The sequence below is a fragment of the Perognathus longimembris genome, chromosome 4 (assembly GCF_023159225.1).
Source record: "Perognathus longimembris pacificus isolate PPM17 chromosome 4, ASM2315922v1, whole genome shotgun sequence".
Taxonomy (NCBI): domain Eukaryota; kingdom Metazoa; phylum Chordata; class Mammalia; order Rodentia; family Heteromyidae; genus Perognathus; species Perognathus longimembris.
The window spans coordinates 6,937,134-6,963,352 of NC_063164.1; the positions used below are offsets into that span (position 1 = coordinate 6,937,134).

The following is a 26,219-nucleotide window of genomic DNA, read 5'->3' on the forward strand; positions in this document are numbered from 1 at the left end:
AGCTCAAAGCCAGCCTGGGCAGGAAATTCCATGAGGCTTTTCTTTTCAAGTAACCACCAAAAATCCAGAAGTACAGTTGTGACTCAAGTGGTAGAGCACCAGCCTTGAGTGGAAAAAGCTAAAGGATGGTGCCCTGGCTCTTAGTTTAAACCCAGTACCAGGAGGGGGGGAGGAGGGGGAGGAGAAGGAGGGGGAGTTGTTTTCCACTTTGTAAAATGACTTCATGTTGATAAGCCTGTAACCAAAGGTGCAATGTTTCCGCAGTTTGGTAGCACTTAGTTCCCACTATATTTTTCACCTGACTGCTGGAACCAAGTCTTCAAGGTTGAAAAGCTGGAGTTAGGCATGGTGGCAAACATCTGTAACCCCAGCTACTTGGAAGATCGCTTAATTTCAGCAGTTTGAGACCAGCCTGGGTAAGCAGCAAGCCCTATCTTTTCTTTTGTTGTTGTTTGTTTATTTTTTGGTTGTGGGGCTTGAATCCTGGGCCTGGGCACTGTCCCTGAGCTCTTCAGCTCAAGGCTAGCACTCTACCACTTGAGTCACAGCACCATTTCCAGCTTTTTCTGTTTATGTGGTGCTGAGGAATTGAACCCAGGGCTTCATACATGCTAGGCAAGCACTCTACCACTAAGCCACATTCCAGCCCAAGCCCTATCTTTGGAAAAGAAAAATAAATATCCAGAGTGGGCAAGCTTGTATGTTCACTCATACTATATTTTGTTAATACAAACCGAAGGTGAACTACACTGAAACTCAGAGCACAAAACAAGTGTGCTTGTTTCATGTTTGTAGAAAGATTGTTTTATAAGAACCAGTGAGCACTGTCTCAGGGAGCTCACCAAGCAAACATGCGGCACCTGCTTCTGCCCCTTCCGAAAATAATCATTCCAGCCTAACTTCTTGGGCCAACTCAGTACAATAAACATTTTTGTTCCTATGTTGGAGGTTTAATACATGTATTATGTAAAAAAAAAAAAAAAGCAGTAGAAGTTGACATTAGGTAAAATAATAATTTTCAGTCTATAAACTATTCACATTTGCTATTGTCAATGTTTTGGGGCTAGGGGCATAGCCCAGTGGTAGAATGCTTGCTTAGCATGCACATATGATTCTGAGTACCAAAAAATAAAAAATATTGTAATAAGTCAATCGTCCTTATCGTAATAAATATTCATATAAATATATGAACCACTTGAAAATTTTGATTTTATTTTTTACAATGTCAATGATAAGTGGTAACAGTAGAAACAGGGTAGACCAAAAAGATGAGAAAAGGCAAGATGATGAAATGCTGTGACATTTCACTCTGAAATGTTACATCCATCCTAAACAAGCAGATTGGTCCAAGCACACGAGAGCTGTCAAGAGGCAGAGGGAGGGCCCTGCAGGGCGTGCTGCTGTTGAGATGAGGGGCTGGGGGCACACAGCAAAAGAGGGGAGCAGCAAGGGCAGAGCCTTTTCACCCCTGAGAATGCTGTTGACAGGCACCATGTTCAAATTCTGACAAAATGATAAACTAGTAAGGTACTGAAATACTTAGGCCAAGTAATAGTTGACGTAATAATGTTATTTTGGCTCACTTAGCAGGGGACCCTCACTCTAATATCTATCTATCTATGTATCTATCTATCTATCTAGATATCAAGATCTAGGGCTGGGAATGTGGCTCAAGTGGTAGAGTGCTAGCCTTGAGTAAAAGAAGCTCAGGGACAGAGCCTGGACCCTGAGTTCAAGCCCCAGGACTGGCAAAAAAAAAAAAAAAAAAGATGTAAATAGATCTATCTATCTATTTTCTTTCTTAGGAGGATTTGAACTTGGGGCCATGTACTTACTAGGCAGGCACTGTACCATTGAGCCATGCCTCCAGCATGTACTATTTTGTACTATTCTGATATAAGGTATTATCTAGACTTTTTGCCTAGACCTGGACCTTGATCCTCCTATTTTACACTTTCTACCACTGGTGGGATGACAGATGTGTGTGACCCTCCCCTGGTTCTACCATTGGGATGGAATGATGTGTGTGTGTGTGTGTGTGTGTGTGTTTGTGTGTGTGTGTGTGTGTCCATCCTGGGGATTGAACTCATGGCCTGGGGACTGTCCCTGAGCCTTTTGGCTCAAGGCTAGCACTCTACTATTCATGCCACAGCTTCGCTAGCCTCCAGTTGATGCAAACTTTTTTACCTAGGTTGGTCTAGAACTATGATCCTCCAGATCTCAACCCCCTATATTGCTGGAGTGAGACAAGTATATGCCACTGCACCCAGATATTGTTTTAGAAGGGGATCTAACCGGGCACTGGTGGCTCACACCTGGAATCCTAGCTACTCAAGAGGCTAAGATCTGAGGATCACAGTTCAAGGCCAGTCTGGGCAGGAAAGACCATGAGACTCTTATCTCCAATTAACCACCAGAAAACCAAAAGTAGCACTGTGGCTCAAGTGGTAGAGTGCTAGCCTTGTGCTGAAGAGCTCAGGGACAGAGCTCAGGCCTAGAGTTCAAGCCCACAACTGACAGAACAAAAAAAGAAGAAGAAAGAAGGAGAAGGAGGAGGAGGAGGAAGAGAAAAGGGTCTCATGAACTTTATGCCTGGGTTGGCCTCCAACTGTGGTCCTCCTACTTTCAGCCTCCTGAGAAGTTAGCATTACAAGTGTGAGCCACCTTGCCTGTGTTTGCTATGTTGTTACCTATTACACATAATTTGTAGAATAATGTATCATAGTTATATTATACTGTAGTATCATAATTACATTATACTATAGTATCATAATAAGTGGTTTTCAACTGCCTCATTTGTGCTCATAAGCTTTCAGAGTCTGTCCATTCAGTTGATAAATACTACACATGAAACTATTTTTTACTTAGTGTTGCTATGTAGCCCAGGCTAGCTTCACACTTAGAATCCTCCTGCCTCTGGCTCCAGAGTGCTAGGATTACAGGTGTGCATTATCACACTGAGCTACACATGAAACTTCAGGTTGTTGCCACTTTCCAGTGAGGCTTCCACTGAGTTGTCTTTGCACAGAGCGATCGAGTAGCAAATGGTGGTCATATCTGCATACTCCTGGCATTAGCCTATGAAAGCCCAGTCACCCAGGCCACGAGTGAAGGGGAAGCCCTGGGAGATGAGAGAGGGAAGGGGCCACGCAGCAGGGGCTCCTCGTTCACGCCGAGCCGCTGGCCACCCTGCACCAGCTCGCCATTCTTCCGGCACCGAGCAAGGCCCGGGGCTGTCAGCGACGAAGGCTTTGCTCTACCTGGGTGGAAAGCCTCACCGGTGAGGAGGCATGCGGCACCCCACGGCACCCCACCACACGGGTGTCACTGGAAACCCCAGCCCGGCTTGGACCTCCAGTGAGAAGCAGGGAAGGCTACAGGCGGAAACTCAGGTTGGTATATTTTAGAAGGTGATTAAAATTAAAGATTAAAATCTAGTGTGGGGGCTGATGAGCAGAGGTACTGTCTCCACCCCCACAAAAAAGGAAATCTACTCGGATATTTACAGGAGTTGACCTAAACGTTTTAGAAAAAAAAAAAAAAAAAAACATTTTCTAAACGAGTCACAGGCAGGCACAGAGGCATACATCTGTAGTTCCAGCTACTTGAAAAGCCAAAAGGTCACTGGAGCCAAGCTGGGCAACATACTGATCCCTGGTGTCAAGGTGTTCCAGAAGGACCCAAGTGGGGAGAAGGGCCAGAGGCCCCCACTTCTGTACCTCTCGGAGGGCCATAGCTCTGGTGTTGCCCAGGCAGGAAAGTGGGGGAGCAGGAAAGAAGAGTCAGTTACTAAGCTGATGCGCAAGCACAAGGGGGCTTTGTTCTGTGAATCCAAGGAGTCGTTACATTATTTGCTCTTCAAGTTCATTGTGTGGAGGTGATTAATCAGCATGGAAGGGCAGGGGAAAAGAATGGTACACGGTCCTCAGCGAGGTAGAACTTTCATCCTCAAAACCATACTGTCTGGTGGCTCATGCCTGTAACCCTGGCAAGTCAGCAGTCTGAGAACTGAGGATCATGGTTCAACTCTGGTGTGGGCAGGAAAGTCATGAGACTCTTACCTCCAGTTAACCACCAAAAAGCTGGAAGCCGAGCTATAGTTCAAATGGTGTAGGGCTAGCGTTGAGAACAAAAGCTCAGGCCCTGATTTCAAGCCCCAGGACCAGACCAAAAGAACAACAACAAAACATATTGTTGTGCTGGGCATTGGTGGCTCATGACTATCATCCTAGCTACTAAGGAGGATGAGATCTGAGGATCATGGTTCAAAGCCAGCCTGGGCAGAAAAGTCCACGAGAGTCTTTTCTCCACTTAATTACACACACACACACACACACACACACACACACACACACACACACACACACACAGTGGTAGAGCACGATCTGTGAGGGAAACAGCTAAGATACAGCCCCCAGGCCCTTGAATCCAAGCCCCAGTATCTGCACAAAAACTTGTTTCTAATCCTAGCTACTCAGGAAGCTGACATGTGGAGGATGTCAGTTTGAAGCCAACCAAGGCAGAAAAGTCCTTGAGACTCCAACTCCAAATTAACTAGCAAAAAGCTGGACTGGAGATGTACATAGCTCAAGTGGTAGAATGCTAGCTGAGCAAACCAAGCAAGCAAGCTCTGAATTCAAACCCTAGTACTGTCAAAACAAACAAACAAAACGCCCCCAAAACCCAAATCCCTGTTACAACGTAAGAGCTGTCTGTCTCATTGGGGAAGCAGAATCCCTTTCAGAAGTGATAGCTTTACTGAGCCTCAGGAAGTGAGGGTCTGGATACAAAATCAGAGCCCGGGGCTGGGAATGTGGCTTAGTGGTAGAGTGCTTGCCTAGCACGCGTGAAGCCTGGGGTTCGAATCTTCAGAACCACAGAAACAGAAAAAGCCTGAAGTTGAGCTGCAGCTCAAGTGGTGGAACACTAGCCTTGGGCAAAAAGAGCACAGGGACAGTGCTCGGGCCCTGAGTTCAAGCACCACAACTGGACCAAAAATAAAAAATACCAGAGCCCAAGGACGGCTGCAGTGGCCTCCTATGACCGCGCTCCTGCAGCGTCCTGGGAGCAGCGAGCTCTGTGGAGGGATTCAGACTCAGGACACCAGGAAAACAATGAAGAAGCCCAGCGCCCCTCCCCACACCTAGATAACACATCTAATAAAAGTCTGCTAGAATCCTTTATTGCTTGTTTTTTTACCTAGTAGAACATTCTTGTGGTTCAAGCATGGCCCGGAGCAGCCAGGTTCTGCTGCTTGCGTGCAAATCTTCAGTGCTGTGTGAAGGACTCCTGGCATCAGTGCAAGTCCCTGCCTGGAGGAAGAAGTGTCCCTAGTGGTGTTTCTCCCTCTGGCCTCCCCGTCTCTGTTTCTTTGTGCCGAGCTGCGGCTGGAGCTGGAGCTTGTTGGTGAGGAATATGTGTCTCCAGCCCTTGGCCTTGGCCAGGGCTCTCATGTCAGGCGTGATGGAGTCACAGGCCGAGTGGACTATCTGCTCCCATAGCTTGTCCGACATGCACAGCTGCGGGCGGAAAGAGCCACACGCGGTTAGAGCATGCAGTGCTTCCACAGACGGGTTCACTCCCTCAATGCAGTGGCGCCTGCAGGACAGCCACTGTGAAAGATCCCGTGCGAAAGACAAGAGGGCCAGACACGGGAGTCTTTCCTGACTCCTCATTCAGGAAAGACATCAATCTATAAACAGCTACAGCCGATCTTATTCGGGATGGGAGCCACGAGACAGGTACAGAATAGCATGGCCACACACACAGCCTGCATTTATCACCCACTCAGTTTCCCCCCCCCCCGACCCCAGTGCTGGGGAAGTGACATTGCTAAATCGTGCCATTTTATTAATCACGAGTTTTGTTTGGTTGATAACTGCGGTGCTGTGGACCAAAGCTAGGATCCTACCCGTGTGAGGTGAGTGCTGTACCACTGAGTCACCCGAAGTCTCCTTGGGGGAGACCTTCTTCCTGAATCCTGGGCCTGAGCAGGTGACAGGAGTTACTATGGTAAACTACAGCAAAAGAAGAAAGCAGCCCTTGATTTTACCAACTCTCCCCCCCCCCCAGGTCTAGAATATTCCATTCACAAGTTTTGTTACAAGTCCTCTCCACATGTGGGACAGGCACCAAGCACCACAGGAGAACAAAGGATTCTGTCTTGCCCAGGAACAGGGAAAGGGGTGCTTGTGCAGGAACGAGGTGCTTTCTGGGACCTGGGGGCTTTTATCGAGGGCCACAAAGTTAAGGCCTGCCAAGACCTCTCTAGCCCTAGGTGATGTTGCAGGACAAGACTTGGTCCTCCATGTTCTAAGCTGCTAAAACTCAGCTTCCATTTATCCAGGGTTTTCTTCACACCACTTTTCAGTTGACAACAGCAGTGTCAGCTATTCTTGTTAACCTTCTGCTAGTAAATGCTAGTGAATGGAGCTGGCTGGGGCTACAACTCAGTGGTAAAGCTCTTGCCTAGTATTGATTACCTTTATTTCTTACCTCCAACCTTCATTAGATAAGCATAGGCAAGAATGTGGATATCTGCAGGTGCTGGGGCATTAAGTGTCACATGGTGGCAACCCCAGGTAATATAGACAGGTGCTTTTAGGAGTCCTTGTGGGCCTCCTGGCTGCAGCTTCCTGTGCCAATGTACACTGGAGGAAGCTCATCACCAGCCTCATTTCCCTTGCATCTCTTCTATTCTGTGGTTGTCCCATGTGAAAATCCACCAGCGGAGAGCGAGGCATGGCTGGGGACATTAAGTAGCTCACAGTGCTTTTATACGCGTATCAGGGCACAAGGCCCATCCCAGGTCCTTCCTCTGCAGGGACTTGCCTAAGTCACCTAGACTCCTGACTCCCCTTACACACAGGCATAAATAGAGAAATGAGCAAGAAGCTGTGAGGCCCCTCAGAGATGAGTAACAGTGGGAAACAAGATCTGCTAGTTAAGGATTAGGGCAGATATCACTGTTTAGGAGGAACAGAGAAAGCCTACTGTTCAGACAGAATGAAAATCAGGTTGACCGTATTATTTATTTATTGCCAGTCCTGGAGCTTGAACTCAGGGCCTGAGCACTGAGCTTGACTCTTTTTTTTCTCAAGGCTAGCATTCTATCTCTTGGGCCACAGCACTACTTTTGGCATTTTCTATATATGTGGTAGGTACTGAGGAATCAAACCCAGGGTTTCATGTGTATGAGGCAAGCACTATACCACTAGGCCACATTCCCAGAGGTTGACCTTATTTTTATCCCTTAAAATTTCTTTTTTAGGAGCAATGCTACTACTTAAATATTAGGAAAGGTAAATAGGCCTGATTAAAAAGAAAAACCTTAGACTCCACAATACTAACTCCAATTGCACTCTATTCAGAGGGGGGGAGGGGAGGGTTTTTAGACTTGAACCTCCAAAGAAACACAAACTGTGACAAAGAGAGAAAAAGGCCCTAGAATGGCTAAAAATTGCTGTCAAGAACCTGCGCAGGCTGGGTGTTAAGGTATACACCTGTCATCCGGGCCTCTGGGCGGCTCAGGCAGGAGGGTCATGAATTCAAAGCCAGTTCAGGAAACACAGGAAGACCTTGTCTCAAAATATTGGGCAACCATGCTATCACTGTATCTCATCTGAGTACCCTGGATACTGTATATACTGGTATTAGAACTAGGAAAGGGAAAGGGAATATCAAAATCAAGAGACAAAGGATAAAAAGACAAATGACTCTAAAAGCAATACTTACAAAACCATTTGGTGTAAACCAACTGAACAACTCATGGGGGGAGAGCGAAAGGGGGAGGGGGAGGGGGGAAATGAGGGAGGAGGTAACAAATTATACAAGAAATGTACCCACTGCCTTACATATGAAACTGTAACCCCTCTGTACATCACTTTGACAATAAATAAGTAATTTTTCAAAAAAAATATTGGGCAAAGAGGGGCTGGGGGTGTGGCTTAAGTAGTATGAGAGTGAAAGGCCCAGAGTTCAAATCCCAGTATTGCTGGATCAAAAAGCACCATGTGAGTAGAAGGAGTGTGTGCAGCAGGAGAGGGTGGGGGACGTGGTCAGATGGTAGACTGTGTAGGATTCGTCTGGTTAATGAATTACATTAGGAGAATTGGGGAATGAAAACTAAAGATGAGCTTTTAGGCCTGAGCAACATTACTTAGGCCAAGTGTGGGAAATAATGAGACTTGGAGAAGGCATGCGAACAGCCCATGTATGAGAGAAAACTCAAGGTCTGGTTTTGATGTGTTAGGAGCTGAGATAGCTTTAATAGAGCTTAGTGAACACTGACCACACAATGAGATCAAAAGGAAGTAGTGCAAGGGAGCCCTCTGGGCCTGGAAACAGGTTAGGAAAACTTCAGCATGTGAGCCAGGTGTAGTAGGACCTGCCTATAAACCAGCTACTCAGAAGGCAAAGGTTAGCAGTCCCAGGATAGCCTGGGAAAATGTAAGAGTCTATCTCAAAATCAACGGGAGGCAAATGAACTGGGGTTGTGCTCAAATAGCAGAGCATTTGCCTAGCAAGGATGAAGCCCTAAATTCAATCCCAGTACTGAAGCTAGGTGCTAGTGGCTCACAGCTAGGAGGCTCAGCTCTAAGGATCAAGGTTCAAAGCCAGCCAGGGAAGACAAACCCAATTAACTAGCAAAGAACTGGAATAGAGGCGTGGCTCAAGTGAAAGCTAAAAGCACCAGCCTTGAATGAAAAAGCCAAGTGAGGATCCCTAGTTGAAAAAAAAAAAATCCCAGTAAAGAGTAGGAAGGAGAGAACGATCAGCAAGTGCCTCGTGCCTGTAATCCTAGCTACTCGGGAGGCTGAGATCTGAGGATCCTGGTTCAAAGCCAGCCTGGCCAAGCAAGTCCATGAGACTCTTATCTCTAATTAATCACCAGAAAACTGGAAGTGGCTCTGTGGCTCAAAGTGATAGAGCACAAGCGTTGAACTGAAGAGCTCAGGGACAGTACAGTGCCCACGCCCAGAGTTCAAGCCCCACAACCGGCAAAAAACACCTGAAAGTCGAGATGTGGTTCAAGTGGTAGAGTGCTAGCCCTGATCAAAAAAGTTTAGGAACAGGCCCAGGCCTTGAGTTCAATCCTCAGGACTGGTACACACACACACACACACAAACACACACACACACACACACACGTGCATGTGCTCACATACACAGAATCCCTGGAAATATATGCACTTAATCAATAGGAAATAGACACTGAAGAGCCAGCCCCTATACTTGTTCTATTTACAGGACTAGAAAACAAGGCCCTATAAAACAAGGAGCCGCCAACATGGATGTTCTACTGCTACAATCAGGAGTCTTGGAAGGCTGGGAACAGCCAACAGGTCATAGGATGGAAAATTAGAAGTCCACTACACATACAATCACATCACTGAGCCACTGAGTCTTTGAGGACAAAGACTCATGTGACTGATTAATTTGTGTTCACTGAATTTAACACCAGAGGAAATACTTCTCTTTTCTGATTTGTCATTTAGATGAATTTAATAGGGTACAGAACCCAATTGTCAATCCTTAATCTATCCAAGGAGACATTTCTTTAGAACCTAAATTTGCCAAGCAAGATAATACTGAAAAAGGCAGATTCAGAAAACCAGGTGACTCATGCCTGTAATCCTAGATACTCAAGAGGCTGCGATCTGAGGATTACAGTTTGAAGCCAGCCTGGCAAGGAAAGCACATGAGAGACTCTTTATCTCCAATTAACTATCAAAAAAAAAAAAAAAGCCAGAAGTGGAGCAGCGACTCAAGTGGTAGAATGCTAGCCTGAAGCACAAAACCTCAAGGACAGTGCCCAGATCCTGAGTTCAAGCCCAAGAGGCAGATTTAGTTAAAGAGCTACAACATAACATTAACTAAACAGCCCACAAGTCAGCTGCATTCAAAGCTTTGTAGCAACTGTAACTCTGACTCTCCTTTCAGAGAAAGTTCTAGAATATCCTATCTCTTCAGATCATAGGCAGCAGACTGAAGACAACTGGACTCACCAGTATGGTCAACTGCAGATGTTCTAGTGAGACCAGCTCTGGCTAGTGTATGCCCTGTGGGCTGGAACAGCACTGTCCTTAAGGGACGAGGCCCAGCATTTCAGAGACCTGTGAAAGCCCCACTGTCCTACACTCCGGGACCCTGGCTGTCCTTCCATGCTTTAACCCCTCCTGTGCGTGGGGTCCTCCTCCAGCTGTCTGAGGGAGAACTGAGCATGTCCACAGCCATCCCTGTGATAGACATCCCATCCTTTCTCTTGGCCGGCACCATGCCTCTTGGCACCTAAGCGACACGCCATCCCAAAAAGCCAAACGTCCCACTTGCCCAACCCCTGCCAGGCCTTCCCTCTGTCCTGTGGTGCTCTCACAAGAGCTCACTTCTTCCTGGAGCAGAGGAAGAAACACACGAGCCTCATCTACTTCCCAAGACCATCACCCTCATCTTTGAAAATGAATGAACTACAAATAGACATGGATAGTTTCATAAAGCAAAACTGTGTATGATCCTTTCCACATAAACATCAAGGCAACAACAATTACAGATCTGGACCTCCCTCCAAATAGCTGCACTCTAACATGAATGTGAACGACTACCTCATTATTAGCACAATCCATTTCAGGATATCTAGGTGTCTTGTATAACAGAGATGATGGGAGAAAACAAGGTTTGAGGGCCAAGGAAAGAACTTCAAAAGAGCTAAAATCTCAACTAGCATTATGTTCATTCATGACTTAATTTAGTCTGAAATTTAGTTTTGTTTCTGATCTATAAATGACTCCCATCTAAGATGCCCAAGCCCTGAAGTTCTTTGGCCTGGCAGTGTGGACTGAAATCACAAGGCACCCATCCAAGTGTGCTCTGCTTATTTTGATTCACAATATGGCTAATCATGGACTTAGCGCCCCCTGGTGGTAGGGTGGAACATTAACATACAGGAACCATTAGAGGTCCAAAGAACTGATAGGTAAAATCTCTCCTTTTACAAATGGAGAAACAAGACTCAGAGAAGACAAGGGTTCCATAAGGCTTGTGGTGAGGAGCAACTAGGAACACAGCTTTCTGGTATCCTGCTTATTTAAATGTATACTGCTGGGCTGGAATATGGCCTAGTGGCACAAGTGCTTGCCTCGTATACACGAATTCCTCGGCATCACATATATAGAAAAAGCCAGAAGCGGGCTGGGAATATGGCCTAGTGGCAAGAGTGCTTGCCTCCCGTACATGAAGCCCTGGGTTCAATTCCCCAGCACCACATATATAGAAAATGGCCAGAAGTGGCGCTGTGGCTCAAGTGGCAAAGTGCTAGCCTTGAGCAAAAAGAAGCCAGGGACAGTGCTCAGGCCCTGAGTCCAAGCCCCAGGACTGGCAAAAAAGAAAAAAGAAAGAAAAAAAACACAAAAAAGAAAAAGCCAGAAGTGACACTGTGGCTCAAGTTGGCAGAGTGCTAGCCTTGAGCAAAAAGAAGCCAGGGACAGCAGTGCTCAGGCCCTGAGTTCAAGCTCCAGAACTGGTAGTAGTAATAATAATAATAATAATAATAATAATAATAATAATTAACAAAATTAAATGTATACTGCTGTGCAAGTGAAGATGAGAAAACTCCACCTGCGGGGAGTTCAAACCTTAGTACCACAAAAGGAGGGAAGGAAGGGAGGGAAGGAAAGAAGGAGGGAAGAAAGAGAAAGGAGGGAAGAAGGGAAGGAGAGAGAAGGACGGAGGGGAGTAAAGAAGGAGGGAGAGAAGAAGAGAGAGAAAGGAAAGAAATAAGAGATGGAGGGAGGATTCACCATTCAGGTTAGCCAAGCTCTAAGAGAAGTTTCCTTGTTTATGCTAAACCTAGAGCCATCAAGCCTTTCAGATCTTCATTTCCTCATCCTTGGTACCCACTACAGAACTGGATCAACATGGAGTTAGAGAAAGAGCAGGTGGCCTGGTGACTCTGATTGCTGGTGGCATTAAGTGTGCTAAGTGGATATCTGTCCTCTACTGTGGGCTAACACTACAGACTCTCCAAGGCCAGGTCTGTTGACTGGCAGAGATCCACACAATCAGTGTCTTATGTGTCCAATGTGCAGAGATTATATGATCGAGGGTGATATGACTGCCACTGGAGATGAATATAATTTTTAAACATTTTGAATCTCATCATTATGATGGAACTCAATACCCTATTTCACAAATACAAACAAAATACTGTTCTGGGGCTGGGATTGTGGCTTAGTGGTAGAGTGCTTGCCTTGCATGCATGAAGCCCTGAGTTCGATTCCTCAGTACCACATAAATAGAAAAAGCTGGAAGCGGCTCAAGCCTTGAGCAAAAAGAAGCTCAAGGACAGTGCCTAAGTCTTCTGTTCAAGCCCCAGGACTGGCAAGAAAAAATTCTATCTCCAAGATAACCAGCAAAAAGCAATTGCACCAGCCAAGCAATCATGCCTAGTGAGTATAAGGCCCTGAGCAGGGAACTCTGAAGCTGAGCTGTAAGACCAGGAAAAGGTAAAGTGGTTGGAAGGCTGCCTCATCAGTATTCAGAAGACTGAGAACATGACCTTGAAAAGGTTGAAATAAAGAAGAATGGATGTCTAAGTTATGTCTAAGTTGCAGTCTTTGCCTTCAAATCAATAAAGGAGCCAGTTATTCATTATGTACACAAACTCTGTTTCATGATTGTAATAACAAAATAGATTGATGTCTTGTTTTCTGCATGTACCTGTGGTAACCCTCCCTGCACTAAGCTAAATAAATAGGCTTGCTTATGGGAATCCGGTGTTCACAAGCTGGTCAGACTTGTCTCTGCGGGTCCCCACATGCTCAACTCTCTCTCTGTTCTCACTTCTTTGGCTTTGGTATCCCGTCATGCTGTCCCTGGCTGGGGAGGGCAACAGTTCTGAGTTAAAATACCAGTACTATAATTGATCTGCAATTCTTTGGTCTATAATTCACTTTTGGTTGCCTCTTTGTCTAGTCTGGGGACAAATGGAACACTTAGGAGGAAGTTGTGGAATAGTTTCACATCTGCTCTAAATTCACAGCAGGATGCTGTGAGCAGATGTGGGTAAAACCTGGAGAACAGGCTACTACTCAGTGTAAAAAGTGAACATGGACAGATGCTGGTGACTCACACCTGTAATCCTAGCTACTCAGGAAACTGAGATCTGAGGATCATGGTTCAAAGCCCACCCAGGCAGGAAAATCCATGAGACTCTTATCTCCAGTTAACTACCCTCTCCCCACCAAAAAAAAGGAGGAGGAGGAGGAGGAGGGGGAGGAGGGGGAGGAGGAGGGAAAGGAAGAGGGAAAGGAGGAGGGAAAGGAGGAGGGAAAGGAGGAGAGAAAGGAGGAGAGAAAGGAGGAGAGAAAGGAAGAAAGAAAGAAAGAAAGAAAAGAAGTGATCATTGCTAGACTCTTGCAGTAACTGCTGGTACTTGTTGAGATCGCCCACTTCCTTTCAGGAGCAAAAGTAGGCCCTGTCAGTAACTTGTTTTTCTTTTTTTGTCTATCATGGAATTTGAACTCAAGGCCTGAGCATTGTCCCTGAACTTTTTTGCTCAAGGGTAGCACTCTACCACCTGAACCACAGTGCCACTTCTGGTTTTTGAATGGTTAATTTGGAGATAAGAGTTTCATTAACTTTCCTTCCCAGTCTGGCTTTGAACTTTAATCCTCACACCTCAGCCTCCAGAGTAGCTAGGATTACAGGTGTGAACCACCCACACCTGGCTATATCATTTTTTTTCTTCTGAGAACACACATGGCAGATTCCATGGACTTAAAAGAACAGACTGTTAGGGCTGGGGATATGGCCTAGTGGCAAGAGTGCTTGCCTCGTATACATGAGGCCCTGGGTTCGATTCCCCAGCACCACATATACAGAAAATGGCCAGAAGGGGCGCTGTGGCTCAAGTGGCAGAGTGCTAGCCTTGAGCAAGAAGAAGCCGGGGACAGTGCTCAGGCCCTGAGTCCAAGCCCCAGGACTGGCCAAAAAAAAAAAAAAAAAAACAGACTGTTACCTTTGCAAACCTGTGTGATGTCTGAGAGAGCCTGCCAACATCTTCCAGGTCCAGGTAAGAAATGATACTCAGGAGCAATTTGTCTGAGAGCCGCTCAAGGAAGTCGAATTTACCTCCACACAAATTGGAGACATAGTCCAATATTCTTCCACCAAATATTAAGGCGATTTGGACTGTAATCAAAGAAACCAACAAACCAATATGGCTGTTTATCACACATAGTAACATGAATACTATCATAACCAATGGGAAGGAAGCTTCAGGGCACTTGGTTCCCTAAGAGTGCCATGAGCTTGCAGTTACTCTTAGTGTCACCTAGCTGCTTCTGGAATCACGGACAGGAAGGGTGTTGTTGATGCTATTGTTTTTGTGACAGGAATGGCACTTGAACTCAGGACTTGCAGCTGTCCCTTGCTTGTGGTTGGTGCTCTACCACTTCAGCCACACCTGCACTTCAGGGTTTTTACAGATTATTGGGAGATCAGTCCCTCAGATTTGCCTGCTGTGGCTGGCTTTGAACTAAGACCCTTTGATCCCAGCCTCTTAAGTAGCTAGGAATGTGGCTACTGGAGCCTGGCAGGTGTGAAGTTTTAGAGACATTTGTCTCCAACTGATGTTGGATCCAACCTTGATTACTTGCTATTTAGTTGCCAATGACTTGAGAGATACCAGGCTTTACTGGAAAGCTGAAGGACAAAGATGGAGGAGTCTTCTGACCAGAAGCATCTGTTCCACTCCACTCTGAGGGGAGCAGGTTTTTGGAAGGTTGAAGAGAGGGGTCACATCTGTAGATGGGTCTGTCCTGGCATAGGAGGCTGGAAGGCTCACACTTCCCCATGCTCAGGAAATGGAAGTTAGGACCTCTGAGTACAGAATGGCATTCAGATGAGCAGAGTTGCCAGGTGCTGTTGGCTCATGCCTGTAATTCTAGCTACTCATGAGGCTGAGATCTGAGGATTGTGGTTCAAAGCCAGTTTGGGTAGGAAAGACCATGAGACTCTTCTCTCTAATTAACCATCAAAAAGCCCAAAGTATTGCTGTGGCTCAAGTGGTAGATTGCTAGCCTTGAGCACAAAAGCTCAGAGACCACACCTGGGCCCTGAGTGCAAGCCCCAAGACCAGCACCAAAATAGGGGGGGAGAGGGGGCTGGGGCGATCATGACTCTTAGTCAGGAAAACAGAGTACTAAAGGCCTTGGTCACAAAGCAAGATTCTTGAATTCCTACACCTCAAACAACAAAGGTTTACATCTACCTTAATAGGTGCCTAGTTATGGGGCTGGGAATATGGCCTAGTGGCAAGAGTGCTTGCCTCATATACATGAAGCCCTGGGTTCGATTCCCCAGCACCACATATATAGAAAATGGCCAGAAGTAGCGCTGTGGCTCAAGGGGCAGAGTGCTAGCCTTGAGCAAAAAGAAGCCAGGGACAGTGCTCAGGCCCTGAGTCCAAGGCCCAGGACTGGCAAAATAAATAAACAAACAAACAAACAGATGCCTAGTTATGTGTATGCAAGAAAAAAGGCAAGCCAGGTGCCAGTGGCTCATGCCTGTAATCCTTGTTACTCGGGAGGTTGAGATCTGAGAGTCTTGGTTCAAAGCCAGCCCAGGCAGGAAAGTCCATGAGATGCTTATCTCCAAATAATCCCAGAAAAAGCCTTAAGTGGTGTTTTAGCTCAAGTAGTAGAGTGCTAGCCTTGAGCACAAAAAAGCTCCGGGACATCACCCAAGCCCAGAGGGTTCAAGGTCCAGGACCAGCAAAAACAAAACAAAATCTTATGCTGATAGAAATGGGACATCAGGGGGCTAGGGATATGGCCTAGTGGTAAAGTCTCACCTCGTATACATGAAGCTCTGGGTTCAATTCCCCAGCACCACACATATATAGAAAAGGCCAGAGGTGGTGCTGTGGCTCAAGTGGCAGAGTGCTAGCCTTGAGCAAAAAGAAGCCAGGGACAGTGCTCAGGCCCTGAGTCCCAAGCCCCAGGACTGGCAAAAAAAAAAAAAAAAGTGGGACATCAAAACACAAAACTAATACACACAGAGAGAATTTTTCCATTACAAATTCCCCACTGCTAATTTGTTCTATCATGTAACCCTAGGTGGTAAGAGTGGACGCAGGTGTCTGGCTACTTCCTGCTGGATGGCAGGAGAGGGAGGGGTACATTAGGAGACAACAAGGAATGGGACAAATTAATTAGTTAATTACAAGTTGTCTATCCAGTGTGCCTCCCTGGGCTCTAATTAGAGTGGAATTTTCCTTTTTTATTCCATATCCTTTTCTGTGCCCTCTAATATCCGAGCTTTGGCTTTCAGCCTGGCTCTCTCCATGAGGCCTATGCAAATGGTTCTTGCTCAGGATGTTAGGAGCCTTTGCAGTTGGGGCTTAGCAACTGGATGGAAGTCAGTATGATGGAGGGGGAAAGCACCCCAAGTCCTGGCTGATACATAGTTCCCTGTATGGACCACGGCAGCAGCAGTACGTGAGGTATTGTTCAACAATGGTATATCTTCCTGCATGTCTTGTAGTAACAAGTATACCTTCATCAGGTTGTTTCCCTATTAGGGGGAGTAAGAAAGGTGGGAACCCCATGCCAACAAGCAGCTTTTAGCAAGCTGTCAGCAGCCTGTCAAGCCCAATCTAGAAATAAGCGCTCTTCTAATGCTTTATTTTAGGCATATCCTCCCCACCATTCTGGTCGCAGTCGGGATGGATAAGAGGCACGCAACATCTGGGGCTGGGGGCACTGCAGGATGTTCCTTATGGTGGTGATGGGCTTCCTCACAAACTATAAAAATCCACTTCACTTAGGAGAGCGCTCATGAAACCCTGCACATCAGCCCAGCATGGGTTGTGCGCAGCGAAGATCCTTCTGAGGTCATCCTGGTATGAAGGGAAGGGATCTTTGAAATCTACTGGTTCCACGGGCAGTGAATGTGGCTTAGTGGTAGGGTGCTTGCCTAGCATGCATGAAACCCTGGGTTCGATTCTTCAGCACCACATAAAGAGAAAAAGCTGGAAGTGGCGCTGTGGCTCAAGAGGTAGAGTGCTAGCCTTGAGCAAAAAGAAGCCAGGGACAGTGCTCAGGCTCTGAGTCCCAAGTCCCAGGACTGGCAAAAAAAAAAAAAAAGGAAATCTATTAGTTCTGAGAAAGAATGAGGGGGAGGAAGCTAGTCAACTAGCTGTCCTGGCTGATTCACAAGAGCTGGGTACTGCCATACCTTCTCTATATACCTTCTCTGTACTTTCAGGACCCCTCTGGTCAAACTGGGTGCCAGTGGCATCTTATAAGGGGGTACCATTCGAGCTGCTGGTCTGGGTTCATACTGAGGTGGGATGGATATGAATCTCTTCTAATAAGGGGGTGATACTGGGTTCACAATACGAGAGAGCATTGCCTTGCGATGGTCTGACTGCAACATGGTGGGTTTCTGCTCCCCACTTTCATTGGTACCATGAGCATAATTTTTCTCTTTCTTTATTCTTCCTCATAAAGACACATAAATGACTGTAGATACAGGGAATTTTGCCTGCCTTGAAAGCCTTCTGACATAATTCCAAAGATGGATGGTATAATAAACTTAAAGACCTGTTGACTTCCCATCTTTCCTCAGCTCCAAATGAGTGCAAGGGCTAGACAATGTTATAGTTCTCAAGCATTCTCTTCTTGGGGTCATTGGGGAACAGCAGTTCTCAAATCACCTTTCCAAAATTTTATTTCAGCCATTGTCAACAAGCACTATACTGTTGTTGCTCTTTCTTTTTTTTCCCCCTTCCTTCCTTTTTTTCTTCCTTTCTTCCTCCCTCCCTCCTTGGCTTGAACCCAGGTCCGAGGCGCTGACCCTGGGTTTTTGTGCTCAAGGCTAGCACTCTTTTTTTTTTTTTTTTTTTTTTGGCCAGTCCTGGGCCTTGGACTCAGGGCCTGGGCACTGTCCCTGAGCTTCTTTTGCTCAAGGCTAGGACTCTACCACTTGAGCCACAGCGCCATTTCAGGCTTTTTCTGTTTATGTGGAACTGAGGAATTGAACCCAGGGCTTCAAGCACGCTAGGTAAGCATTCTACCACTGAACCACCTTCCCAGCCCTATCTAAAAATTTTTTAAATTGTTATTATGAAGGTGATGTATAGAGAGGTTATAGTTACCTAAGTCAGGTAATGAGTACATTTCTTTTGGGCAATATCACCCTTCCCTTCTTCCCTCCCATCCCCACCCATAAGTTTGTATAGTTCATTTTCCACACAGTGTCCAGTGTCCACTAATGCATTTATTCATCCTTTCTCCCTCCATTTTGGTGCATCCTTTACCTTCACAGAGACAGATAAATGAACAAACAATACAAAAAGAAAACAAAAAGCAATAAAGGAAAAAAAAACTTCTTGTTTCCATTTCCTAAAGTTCATTTTGATAAATACTATTTCATATGATCAGATGCACATAGGTATTGCCCCTTTGTGTTCCTCTCCTAAGAGCCTCCTTCTTTGGTCTCACTATGGGTGAATGCCTAGAGACCTGTATAATTTATCATGTCCCAGTATATTTTAGATCTAGCTTCCACATATGAGAGAAAACATGTGCTGTTTGGCTCTCTGAGCTTGGCTTACCTCACTTAACATGATTTGTTCCAGGTCCACACATTTCCCTGCACCTGGAATATTATTCTTCTTTCTAAAGATGATGTAAAATTCCATTATGTACAGATACCACATTGTTTGGATCCATTCATCTCTTGTAGAGCATCTGGGCTGTTTCCACAACTTGGGTATTGTGAATAGTGCAGCAATGAACATGGATGTGCAAGCGTCTTTACAGTATCATGGCTTGTGATGTTCTGGGTAAATGCCCAGGAGTGGTATGGGCTGAGTCATAAGGAAAATCTGTTTCATTTTTTTTGAGGACCCTCCAGACTGCTGTCCAGAGTGGTTGTACCAATTTATATTCCCACCAAGAGTACAATAGGATTCCTTTTTCCCCACATCCCCAACAGCACTTGTTCAAATCACAGTGTTGGCCAATCTAAGTGGGGTGAGATGGAGTTGTTTTGCATTTATTTGCCTCAACCAGGGCTTGAACTCAGAGGTCTTGTGCTTTACCTGTGTCTAACAGCTAGCACTCTACCACTTGAGCAACACCTCTACTTCTGGTAGTTTTTGTTTTTGTTTTTGCCAGTCCTAGGCCTTGAACTTAGGGCCTGAGCACTGTCTCTGGCTTCTTTTTGCTCAAGGCTAGCACTCTGCCACTTGAGCCACAGCGCCACTTCTGGCCTTTTCTGTGTATGTGCTGCTGAGGAATGGAACCCAGGGCTTCATGTATAGGAGGCAAGCACTCTACCACTAGGCCACATCCCCAGCCCCTAATTACTTTTTTGATACTTTCTGGCAAAGAAATCTGCTACTGGAGCTGGGGATAACAAGGTAGTTTGGCTAGCATGTAATATGTAACATGTCTAGCATCATAAATAAAGGGAACGAAAACTATCCTACTTATGATTTTAATAGCAATAAATATATGTTCCCTTCTCACCTTGAAGATGGGAATTCTCTAGAAAGTCTTCATGGGTTTCTTTTGTTTCTCCAGGTTTGGCTGACCGAAACTCACTCCTTAGAGAGATCTTCCACCATCTAAAGATTAACTGGAATTGAAGAGAAGGTGCTAAAAGTTAAAACTGATTACAATCCTGATGGCTGTATTGTTTTTGTGCTTTTTGGCAATGTACTGAGGTTTGAATTCAGGGCCTCATGTTCGCTAGGCAAGGACTTTACTAATGAGTCATACCTCAGCCCTTTCATGAACTGGTTATTTTGAAATAAGGGCTCGTTTTTTTCACCTAGGCTGATACCTGGAGAGTGAACTGACTATTTTAGGCTTCCTCTCATAGTTGGGTTTACAGTATATATCATCAAACCCAGGTTTTTCCATTAATAGAGTCAGACTTTTCTGCCCAAGTCAGGATCTAAGCCTCCCATATAGCTGTGATGTCAGTCAGGCATGTGTAAACATGCCCAAGCTATTGGTTGAGTCTTGCATGTATGCCTAGGCTGACCTCAAACCAAGATCCTTCTGACTTCAGCCTCTCAAAAATTAGTATTATAGGGGCTGGGGATTTGGCCTAGTGGCAAGAATGCTTGCCTCATATACATGAGGCCCTGGGTTCAATTCCCCAGCACCACATATACAGAAAACGGCCAGAAGTGGCGCTGTGGCTCAAGTGGCAGAGTGCTAGCCTTGAGCAAAAACAAGCCAGGGACAGTGCTCAGGCCCTGAGTCCAAAGCCCAGGACTGGCAAAAAAAAAAAAAAAAAAAATTAGTATTATAGGGTTGGGAATGTGGCTTAGTGGTAGAGTGCTTGCCTAGCATGCATGAAGCCCTGGTTCAACTCCTCAGTACCACATAAACAGTAAAAGCTCGAAATGGCATTGTGGCTCAAGTGGTAGAGTGCTAGCCTTGAGTAAACGAAGACAGAGACAGTGCCCAGGCCCTGGGTTCAAGCCCCAGGACTAGAAAAAAAAAAAGAGGGCTGGGGATATGGCCTAGTGGCAAGAGTGCCTGCCTCATATATGTGAGGCCCTGGGTTCGATTCCCCAGCACCACATATACAGAAAACGGCCAGAAGTGGCGCTGTGGCTCAAGTGGCAGAGTGCTAGCCTTGAGCAAAAAGAAGCCAGGGACAGTGCTCAGGCCCTGAGTCCAAGCCCCAGGACTAGCCAAAAAAAAAGAACTCACATTCGGGCATCAATGAATTTTCCTTAAAGATTAGTGTTACAAAAAATATCATAATTTTGCTGGGTGCCCATGGCTCACACCTGTAATCCTAGCTACTCAGGAGACTGAGGTCTGAGGATCATGGTTAGGAGCCAGCCTGGGCAGAAAAGTCTATGAGACTCTTATCTCTAATAAACTACTCAGAAAAAGCCAGAAGTGGCACTATGGCTCAAGTAGTAGAGTGCTAGCCTTGAGCACAGAGAAGCCTGGGGACAGAACCCAGGCCCTGAGTTCAAGCCCCAGGACTGGCAAAAAAAACCCAAACCAAAACAACAACCAAAAAAGCTTAGGAACAGCCCCAGGCCCCAAGTACTGGCATAATAATAATACTGTTAATATTACTATATATTATATGATATTGTGATAATAAAATTAATAATGATATTTATTATTATTATTTTGGAAAGTGTACGAAAAATCTAACCGGTCGTGCCAAGTAGGGTGGAACATGTCTGTGTAGTAGTTTTTTTGGAAGGCTAATGCAGGAGGAACTTTTTAGCCCAGGAGTTCAAAGTCAGGCTAGGCAATAAAACAAGACTCCTAGATAGACAGGCAGGCAGACACACACACATACACACACACGCACACACAGAGAGAGAGAGACAGAGAAAGAGAGAGAGAGAAAGAGAGAGAGAAAGAGGGGCGAGAGAGAGAGATCAGGCCATTCCATAACATTATATGGTGGCAAATATTTATCTGTTTCCTCGAAAATCTCTAAGAATAGAGACCCCATCACTTTGGAAGCCAGTTCCAAAGTAACCAGTTGGCTGTCTTCCATCCTTTTCTGTCAACAGGCCAGACAAGATGATGGATAACTTTCCTACAAGGAGTGTCAGGTTCATGGACAGAATCCATGTATGAAAACGTGTCATACATAGGATATTTCTCAATAATGGCTCGGCAGAGATCTGTTTGCCTACTTAGAGAGCTGTTTGCCTACTTAGAGAGCCTTCCTCCTTCCTGCCTTGCTGCCTTCCTTCTTTCCTTCCTTCCTTCCTTCCTTCCTTCCTTCCTTCCTTCCTTCCTTCCTTCCTTCCTTCCTTCCTTCCTTCCTTCCTTCCTTCTTTTCTTTCTGAGAATCACTAGCTGGGCTCTGGTGGCTCACACCTGTAATCCTAGCTACTCAGGAGGCTGATCTGAGGAACGAGGTTCAAAAGCAGCCTGGGCAGGAAAGTCTGTGAGACTCTTATCTCTAAATTACTCAGAAAAAGCTAGAAGTGACACTGTGGCTTAAGTGGTAGAGCCCTAAGTTTTGAGCTGAAGAGTTCAAGGTCAGTGCCCAGGCCCAAGCCCCATGACCAACAAAAATAAAACAATAAAATACAATGAGATTCATGGCATTAATTTATTAACACTAGCTTGTTCATGAGGCCATAGGCCTATGACCTAATCTCACTGAAGGCCTCAGTCCTTTGTCTGCTGCATTGAGACCTGGACTTCACACGCATGGACCCAGCCGATACCCACACCGCAGCACCGCTCTCACCTGGCAAGTAATAACTAAAACATTGCAACCACTTGGGGAACCCAAAACACATGTTCAGATACACAATCACTGACTACATTTTACAATATTCTTCCATTTTTAGATGTGATTCTAGTGAGATGTAGATATAATAAGACTCAGCCATGGCATTCTTCATCTGAAGAAGTTTCTCTTTTCAGTAGAACTTTTGTCTCTTTTCTTCCTAATAGATGAAATCTTATGTCCATTTGATTCTTGGTAAGATTTCCTAAGTGCTTAATTTCTTTTTTTTTAAATATAAAACCATGACATTTTAATTCTCTTTACATGGGCATACACTTTCTGCAGCGAGGTTGTACCTCTATGTTGTGGCTACATGATGGTGACAACAACAGGTGTCAAGACAAGCCCCTATTAGGATTCCACACTAAGAACCATGCGGGGCTGGGAATATGGCCTAGTGGCAAGAGTGCTTGCCTCACATACATGAAGCCCTGGGTTCGATTCCCCAGCACCACATATATAGAAAACGGCCAGAAGTGGCGCTATGGCTCAAGTGGTAGAGTGCTAGCCTTGAGCAAAAAGAAGCCAGGGACAGTGCTCAGGCCCTGAGTCCAAGCCCCAGGACTGGCCAAAAAAAAAAAAAAAAAAAAAGAACCCTGCGAGTGTGGAAATAAGAGCCACTGCTGCTACCTTCAACCCACCCAGAGCGTAAAATATGTTTGTCCAGCTACAAAAGCCACAAAGCAATCATGAGTCGTACCCCGAGACCAGATTTTTATAAAACATACATATCTATACATATATTCAACACGATAAATGTGCTCATGATACACCCTAACCTAGAGCACAGGAATACATACTCTATGGCTTGCACCTTCCCACCACCATTCCCCACGGGAGCAGGTGTGGTTTAAACAGATGTACTTGGTATAACAGAGGCAGGAAGGCATAGAGTATACCACACTCCAGGCTTTTGAATGGGATTCATTCAACACTTAGGAACTGTTCTTTTTGTCCAGTTGGTGGCAGGAGCCATCACAGAAACAAGAGTCATTTCCTAAAAAGCACAGAATCTCAGGGCAGGGCTGAGTGATGTCAGTGTCAGTCTCCAGCGTGTGGGACTGGCTTTGGGGGTGGAGGCCTGAAGTGAAACATCTGACACCATCTGACACACACTCACAGGGTTCATGGGAGCTTAGTTTCTTTAAAGCAAACCTCATCCCATGGTATACACTTACGCTTTGTGTTGACTTGATAGTGATGTCAATGAGCAAGCCTCATGGCCTCCTAGTGAAATGTAACTAGAAGCCAGGTGCCAGTGGCTCTTGCCTATAATCCTCGCTACTCAGTAGGCTGAGATCTGAGGATTATGGTTCACAGCCAGCCCAAGCAGAAAGTCCCTGAGACTCTTATCTCCAGTTAATCACAAATAGTCACAAGTGGAGCTAGGGCTCAAGTGGTAGAGTTCAAGCCCCAGGACCAGCCCAAAAAGTCCAAAATAAAACAAACCTATTTGTTGGTCATGGGGCCTGAACTCAGGGTCTAGGTGCTGTCCCTGAGCTCTTTTGCACAATGCTAGTGCTCTACCACTTTGAGCCACAGCACCATTTTGAGTTTTCTGATGGTTATTTGGAGATACGGGTCTCATGGAATTTCTGGCCTGGGCTAACTTCAAACCACAACCCTCAGATCTCAGTCTCATGAGTAGTTAAGATTTCAGGCATGAGCTACTAACACCTGGTTTATAGTTTTATTTCTGTGCATTTGGGGGTTTTGTTAGTTCTTGTTTATGCTTGTTATCTGAGATAGTCTCACTGTGTAGATCAGGCTAGCCTTGAATACATGACCTTTCTGCTCAGTCCCCTCACCCAATCAGTGTGGGGGTTTTTTCATGCTCACTCCACGTGGAATATTTCCTGTTTCCTATCTTCCTGTCTATAAAATAAACACCTACTTCTGAATGCCAACATTGGTGCCTATCTCACAGGCTAAATTAACCATTGAAGGCCTTATTATGTTTATGGAAATTGAATTACAAGGCCCTGTGTTTGAACCTCTTCATGCCCTAAACAGCTCATTACTCAGAGGGATTTACTTTTTTTTTTTACATGTTCAACGAGTTAATTTTTATTGAATAACAAAGTTGTGCAACTACATTCTGATTTAAACGTGTTTTATCACTGCTCAAATGCAATATTGTTTATTGTTATTCAGTTTGATGGGATTTACTTTTTGTGTGTACCTGTGTGCCAGTACTGGGGCTTGAAATCCAGGTCTCAAACTCTCCATTTTTCTGCTCATGGTTGGTGTGTTGTCACTTGAACCACAGTTCTGCCTTTTTTTTTTTTTTGGCCAGTCCTGGGCCTTGGACTCAGGGCCTGAGCACTGTCCCTGGCTTCTTCCCGCTCAAGGCTAGCACTCTGCCACTTGAGCCACAGCGCCGCTTCTGGCCGTTTTCTGTATATGTGGTGCTGGGGAATTGAACCTAGGGCCTCGTGTATCCGAGGCAGGCACTCTTACCACTAGGCTATATCCCCAGCCCCACAGTTCTGCCTTTTGATAGCTAACTAGAGCTAAATCCTTTCAGTCTTTTCTGTTCAGGCTGGCTTTGAACCTCAATCCTCAGATCTCAGCCTCCTGAGTAGCTAGGGTTGCAGGCATGAGCCACAAGTACCTGACACTCAGTTTCTCTGATTCCACATCCTTTAGACAGATTAAATGTGTCAACCTCATCAAAATGACAAAAAGCCCTAACTTTCATTGTTCATGATAAGAGAAGGAATGCTGCCAACCCACAAATCATCTGTATTTGGCATGGTACGTCATTGGATTTTGTACTGAACACATGATAGAAGTGATTCATCCACTTGAAAGGTCATAGTTTTTCATTCATCCCACATTTCACAACCACATATAGGCAGACAAAAAGCCCCACCCCCAAGGTGAGGTTAGAGAGAGACTGACAGTATACAAAACAAGTACATATATTTTACAGTGTGATAGATGGCGGTAAATGCTGTGAAGAAAAATAAAGTAGGAAAAAGTAGGTGTGGTAGCACATGCTTGTAATCCTTGCCTTTAGAAGGTTAAGGCAGAAAGGTTTTTGACTTGGAGAGCAGCCTGAGTTACATAATGAGACCCCTACTCAAAACAAAACAAAAATCAGAATAAACAAAAATCAAGGTAAGTGCTGTACAGAGATGGGAATTTCTTTCTTTCTTTCTATCTTTCTCTTTATTAATGCCAGTCCTGGGTCTTGAACTCAGGGCCTGGGCACTGTCCATGAGTTTTTTTTTGTTTTGTTTTGTTTTTTTGTTTAATATTAGTACTCTACCACTTGAGCCACAGCTCTACTTCTGGCTTCCTTGGTGGGTACTTGGAGATAAAAGTCTCACAGGCTTTCCTGTTTTGGCTGGCTTTGAATCTCAACCCTCAGATCTCAGCCTCTTGAGTAGCTAGGATTTACAGCTGTGAGCTGAGCTACCAGTGTTTGGCTGAAATTTTCTTTTTGGGAGAGGGGGGCAGTCCTGGGGCTTGGACTCAGGGCCTGAAGCACTGTCCCTGGCTTCTTTTTTACTCAAGGCTAGCACTCTGCCACTTGAGCCACAGCGCCACTTCTGGCCTTTTCTATATATGTGGTGCTGAGGAATCAAACCCAGGACTTCATGTATATGAGGTAAGCACTCTTGCCACTAGGCCATATTCCCAGCCCTGAAATTTTCTTTTTTTTTTTTTTTTTTTGGCCAGTCCTGGGGCTTGGACTCAAGGCCTGAGCACTGTCCCTGACTTCTTTTTGCTCAAGGCTAGCACTCTGCCACTTGAGCCACAGCGCCACTTCTGGCTGTTTTCTGTATATGTGGTGCTGGGGAATTGAACCCAGAGCCTCATGTACACGAGGCCAGCACTCTTGCCACTAGGCCATATCCCCAGCCCCAGCAGTTCAATTTTGTATAGGGACTCGTTTGTGTAAACTTCCA

The 26,219-nt window shown here is 45.4% G+C and overlaps 1 protein-coding gene across 1 annotated transcript in view; it reads right to left on the reverse strand.

The window, feature by feature from the left end:
- Positions 1 to 5,166: 5,166 nt before the first annotated feature.
- Fbxo36 (F-box protein 36) overlaps positions 5,167 to 26,219 on the reverse strand; it is a 59,212-nt gene continuing 38,159 nt past the window's right edge. The window contains exons 2-4 of the mRNA XM_048344593.1: positions 19,536 to 19,644; positions 14,015 to 14,187; positions 5,167 to 5,519 (exon numbers count right to left, since the gene is read on the reverse strand). Coding sequence (XP_048200550.1) covers positions 5,331 to 5,519; positions 14,015 to 14,187; positions 19,536 to 19,644 — 471 coding nt within the window. The 3' untranslated portion in view covers positions 5,167 to 5,330. The remainder of the gene's footprint in view (positions 5,520 to 14,014; positions 14,188 to 19,535; positions 19,645 to 26,219) is intronic.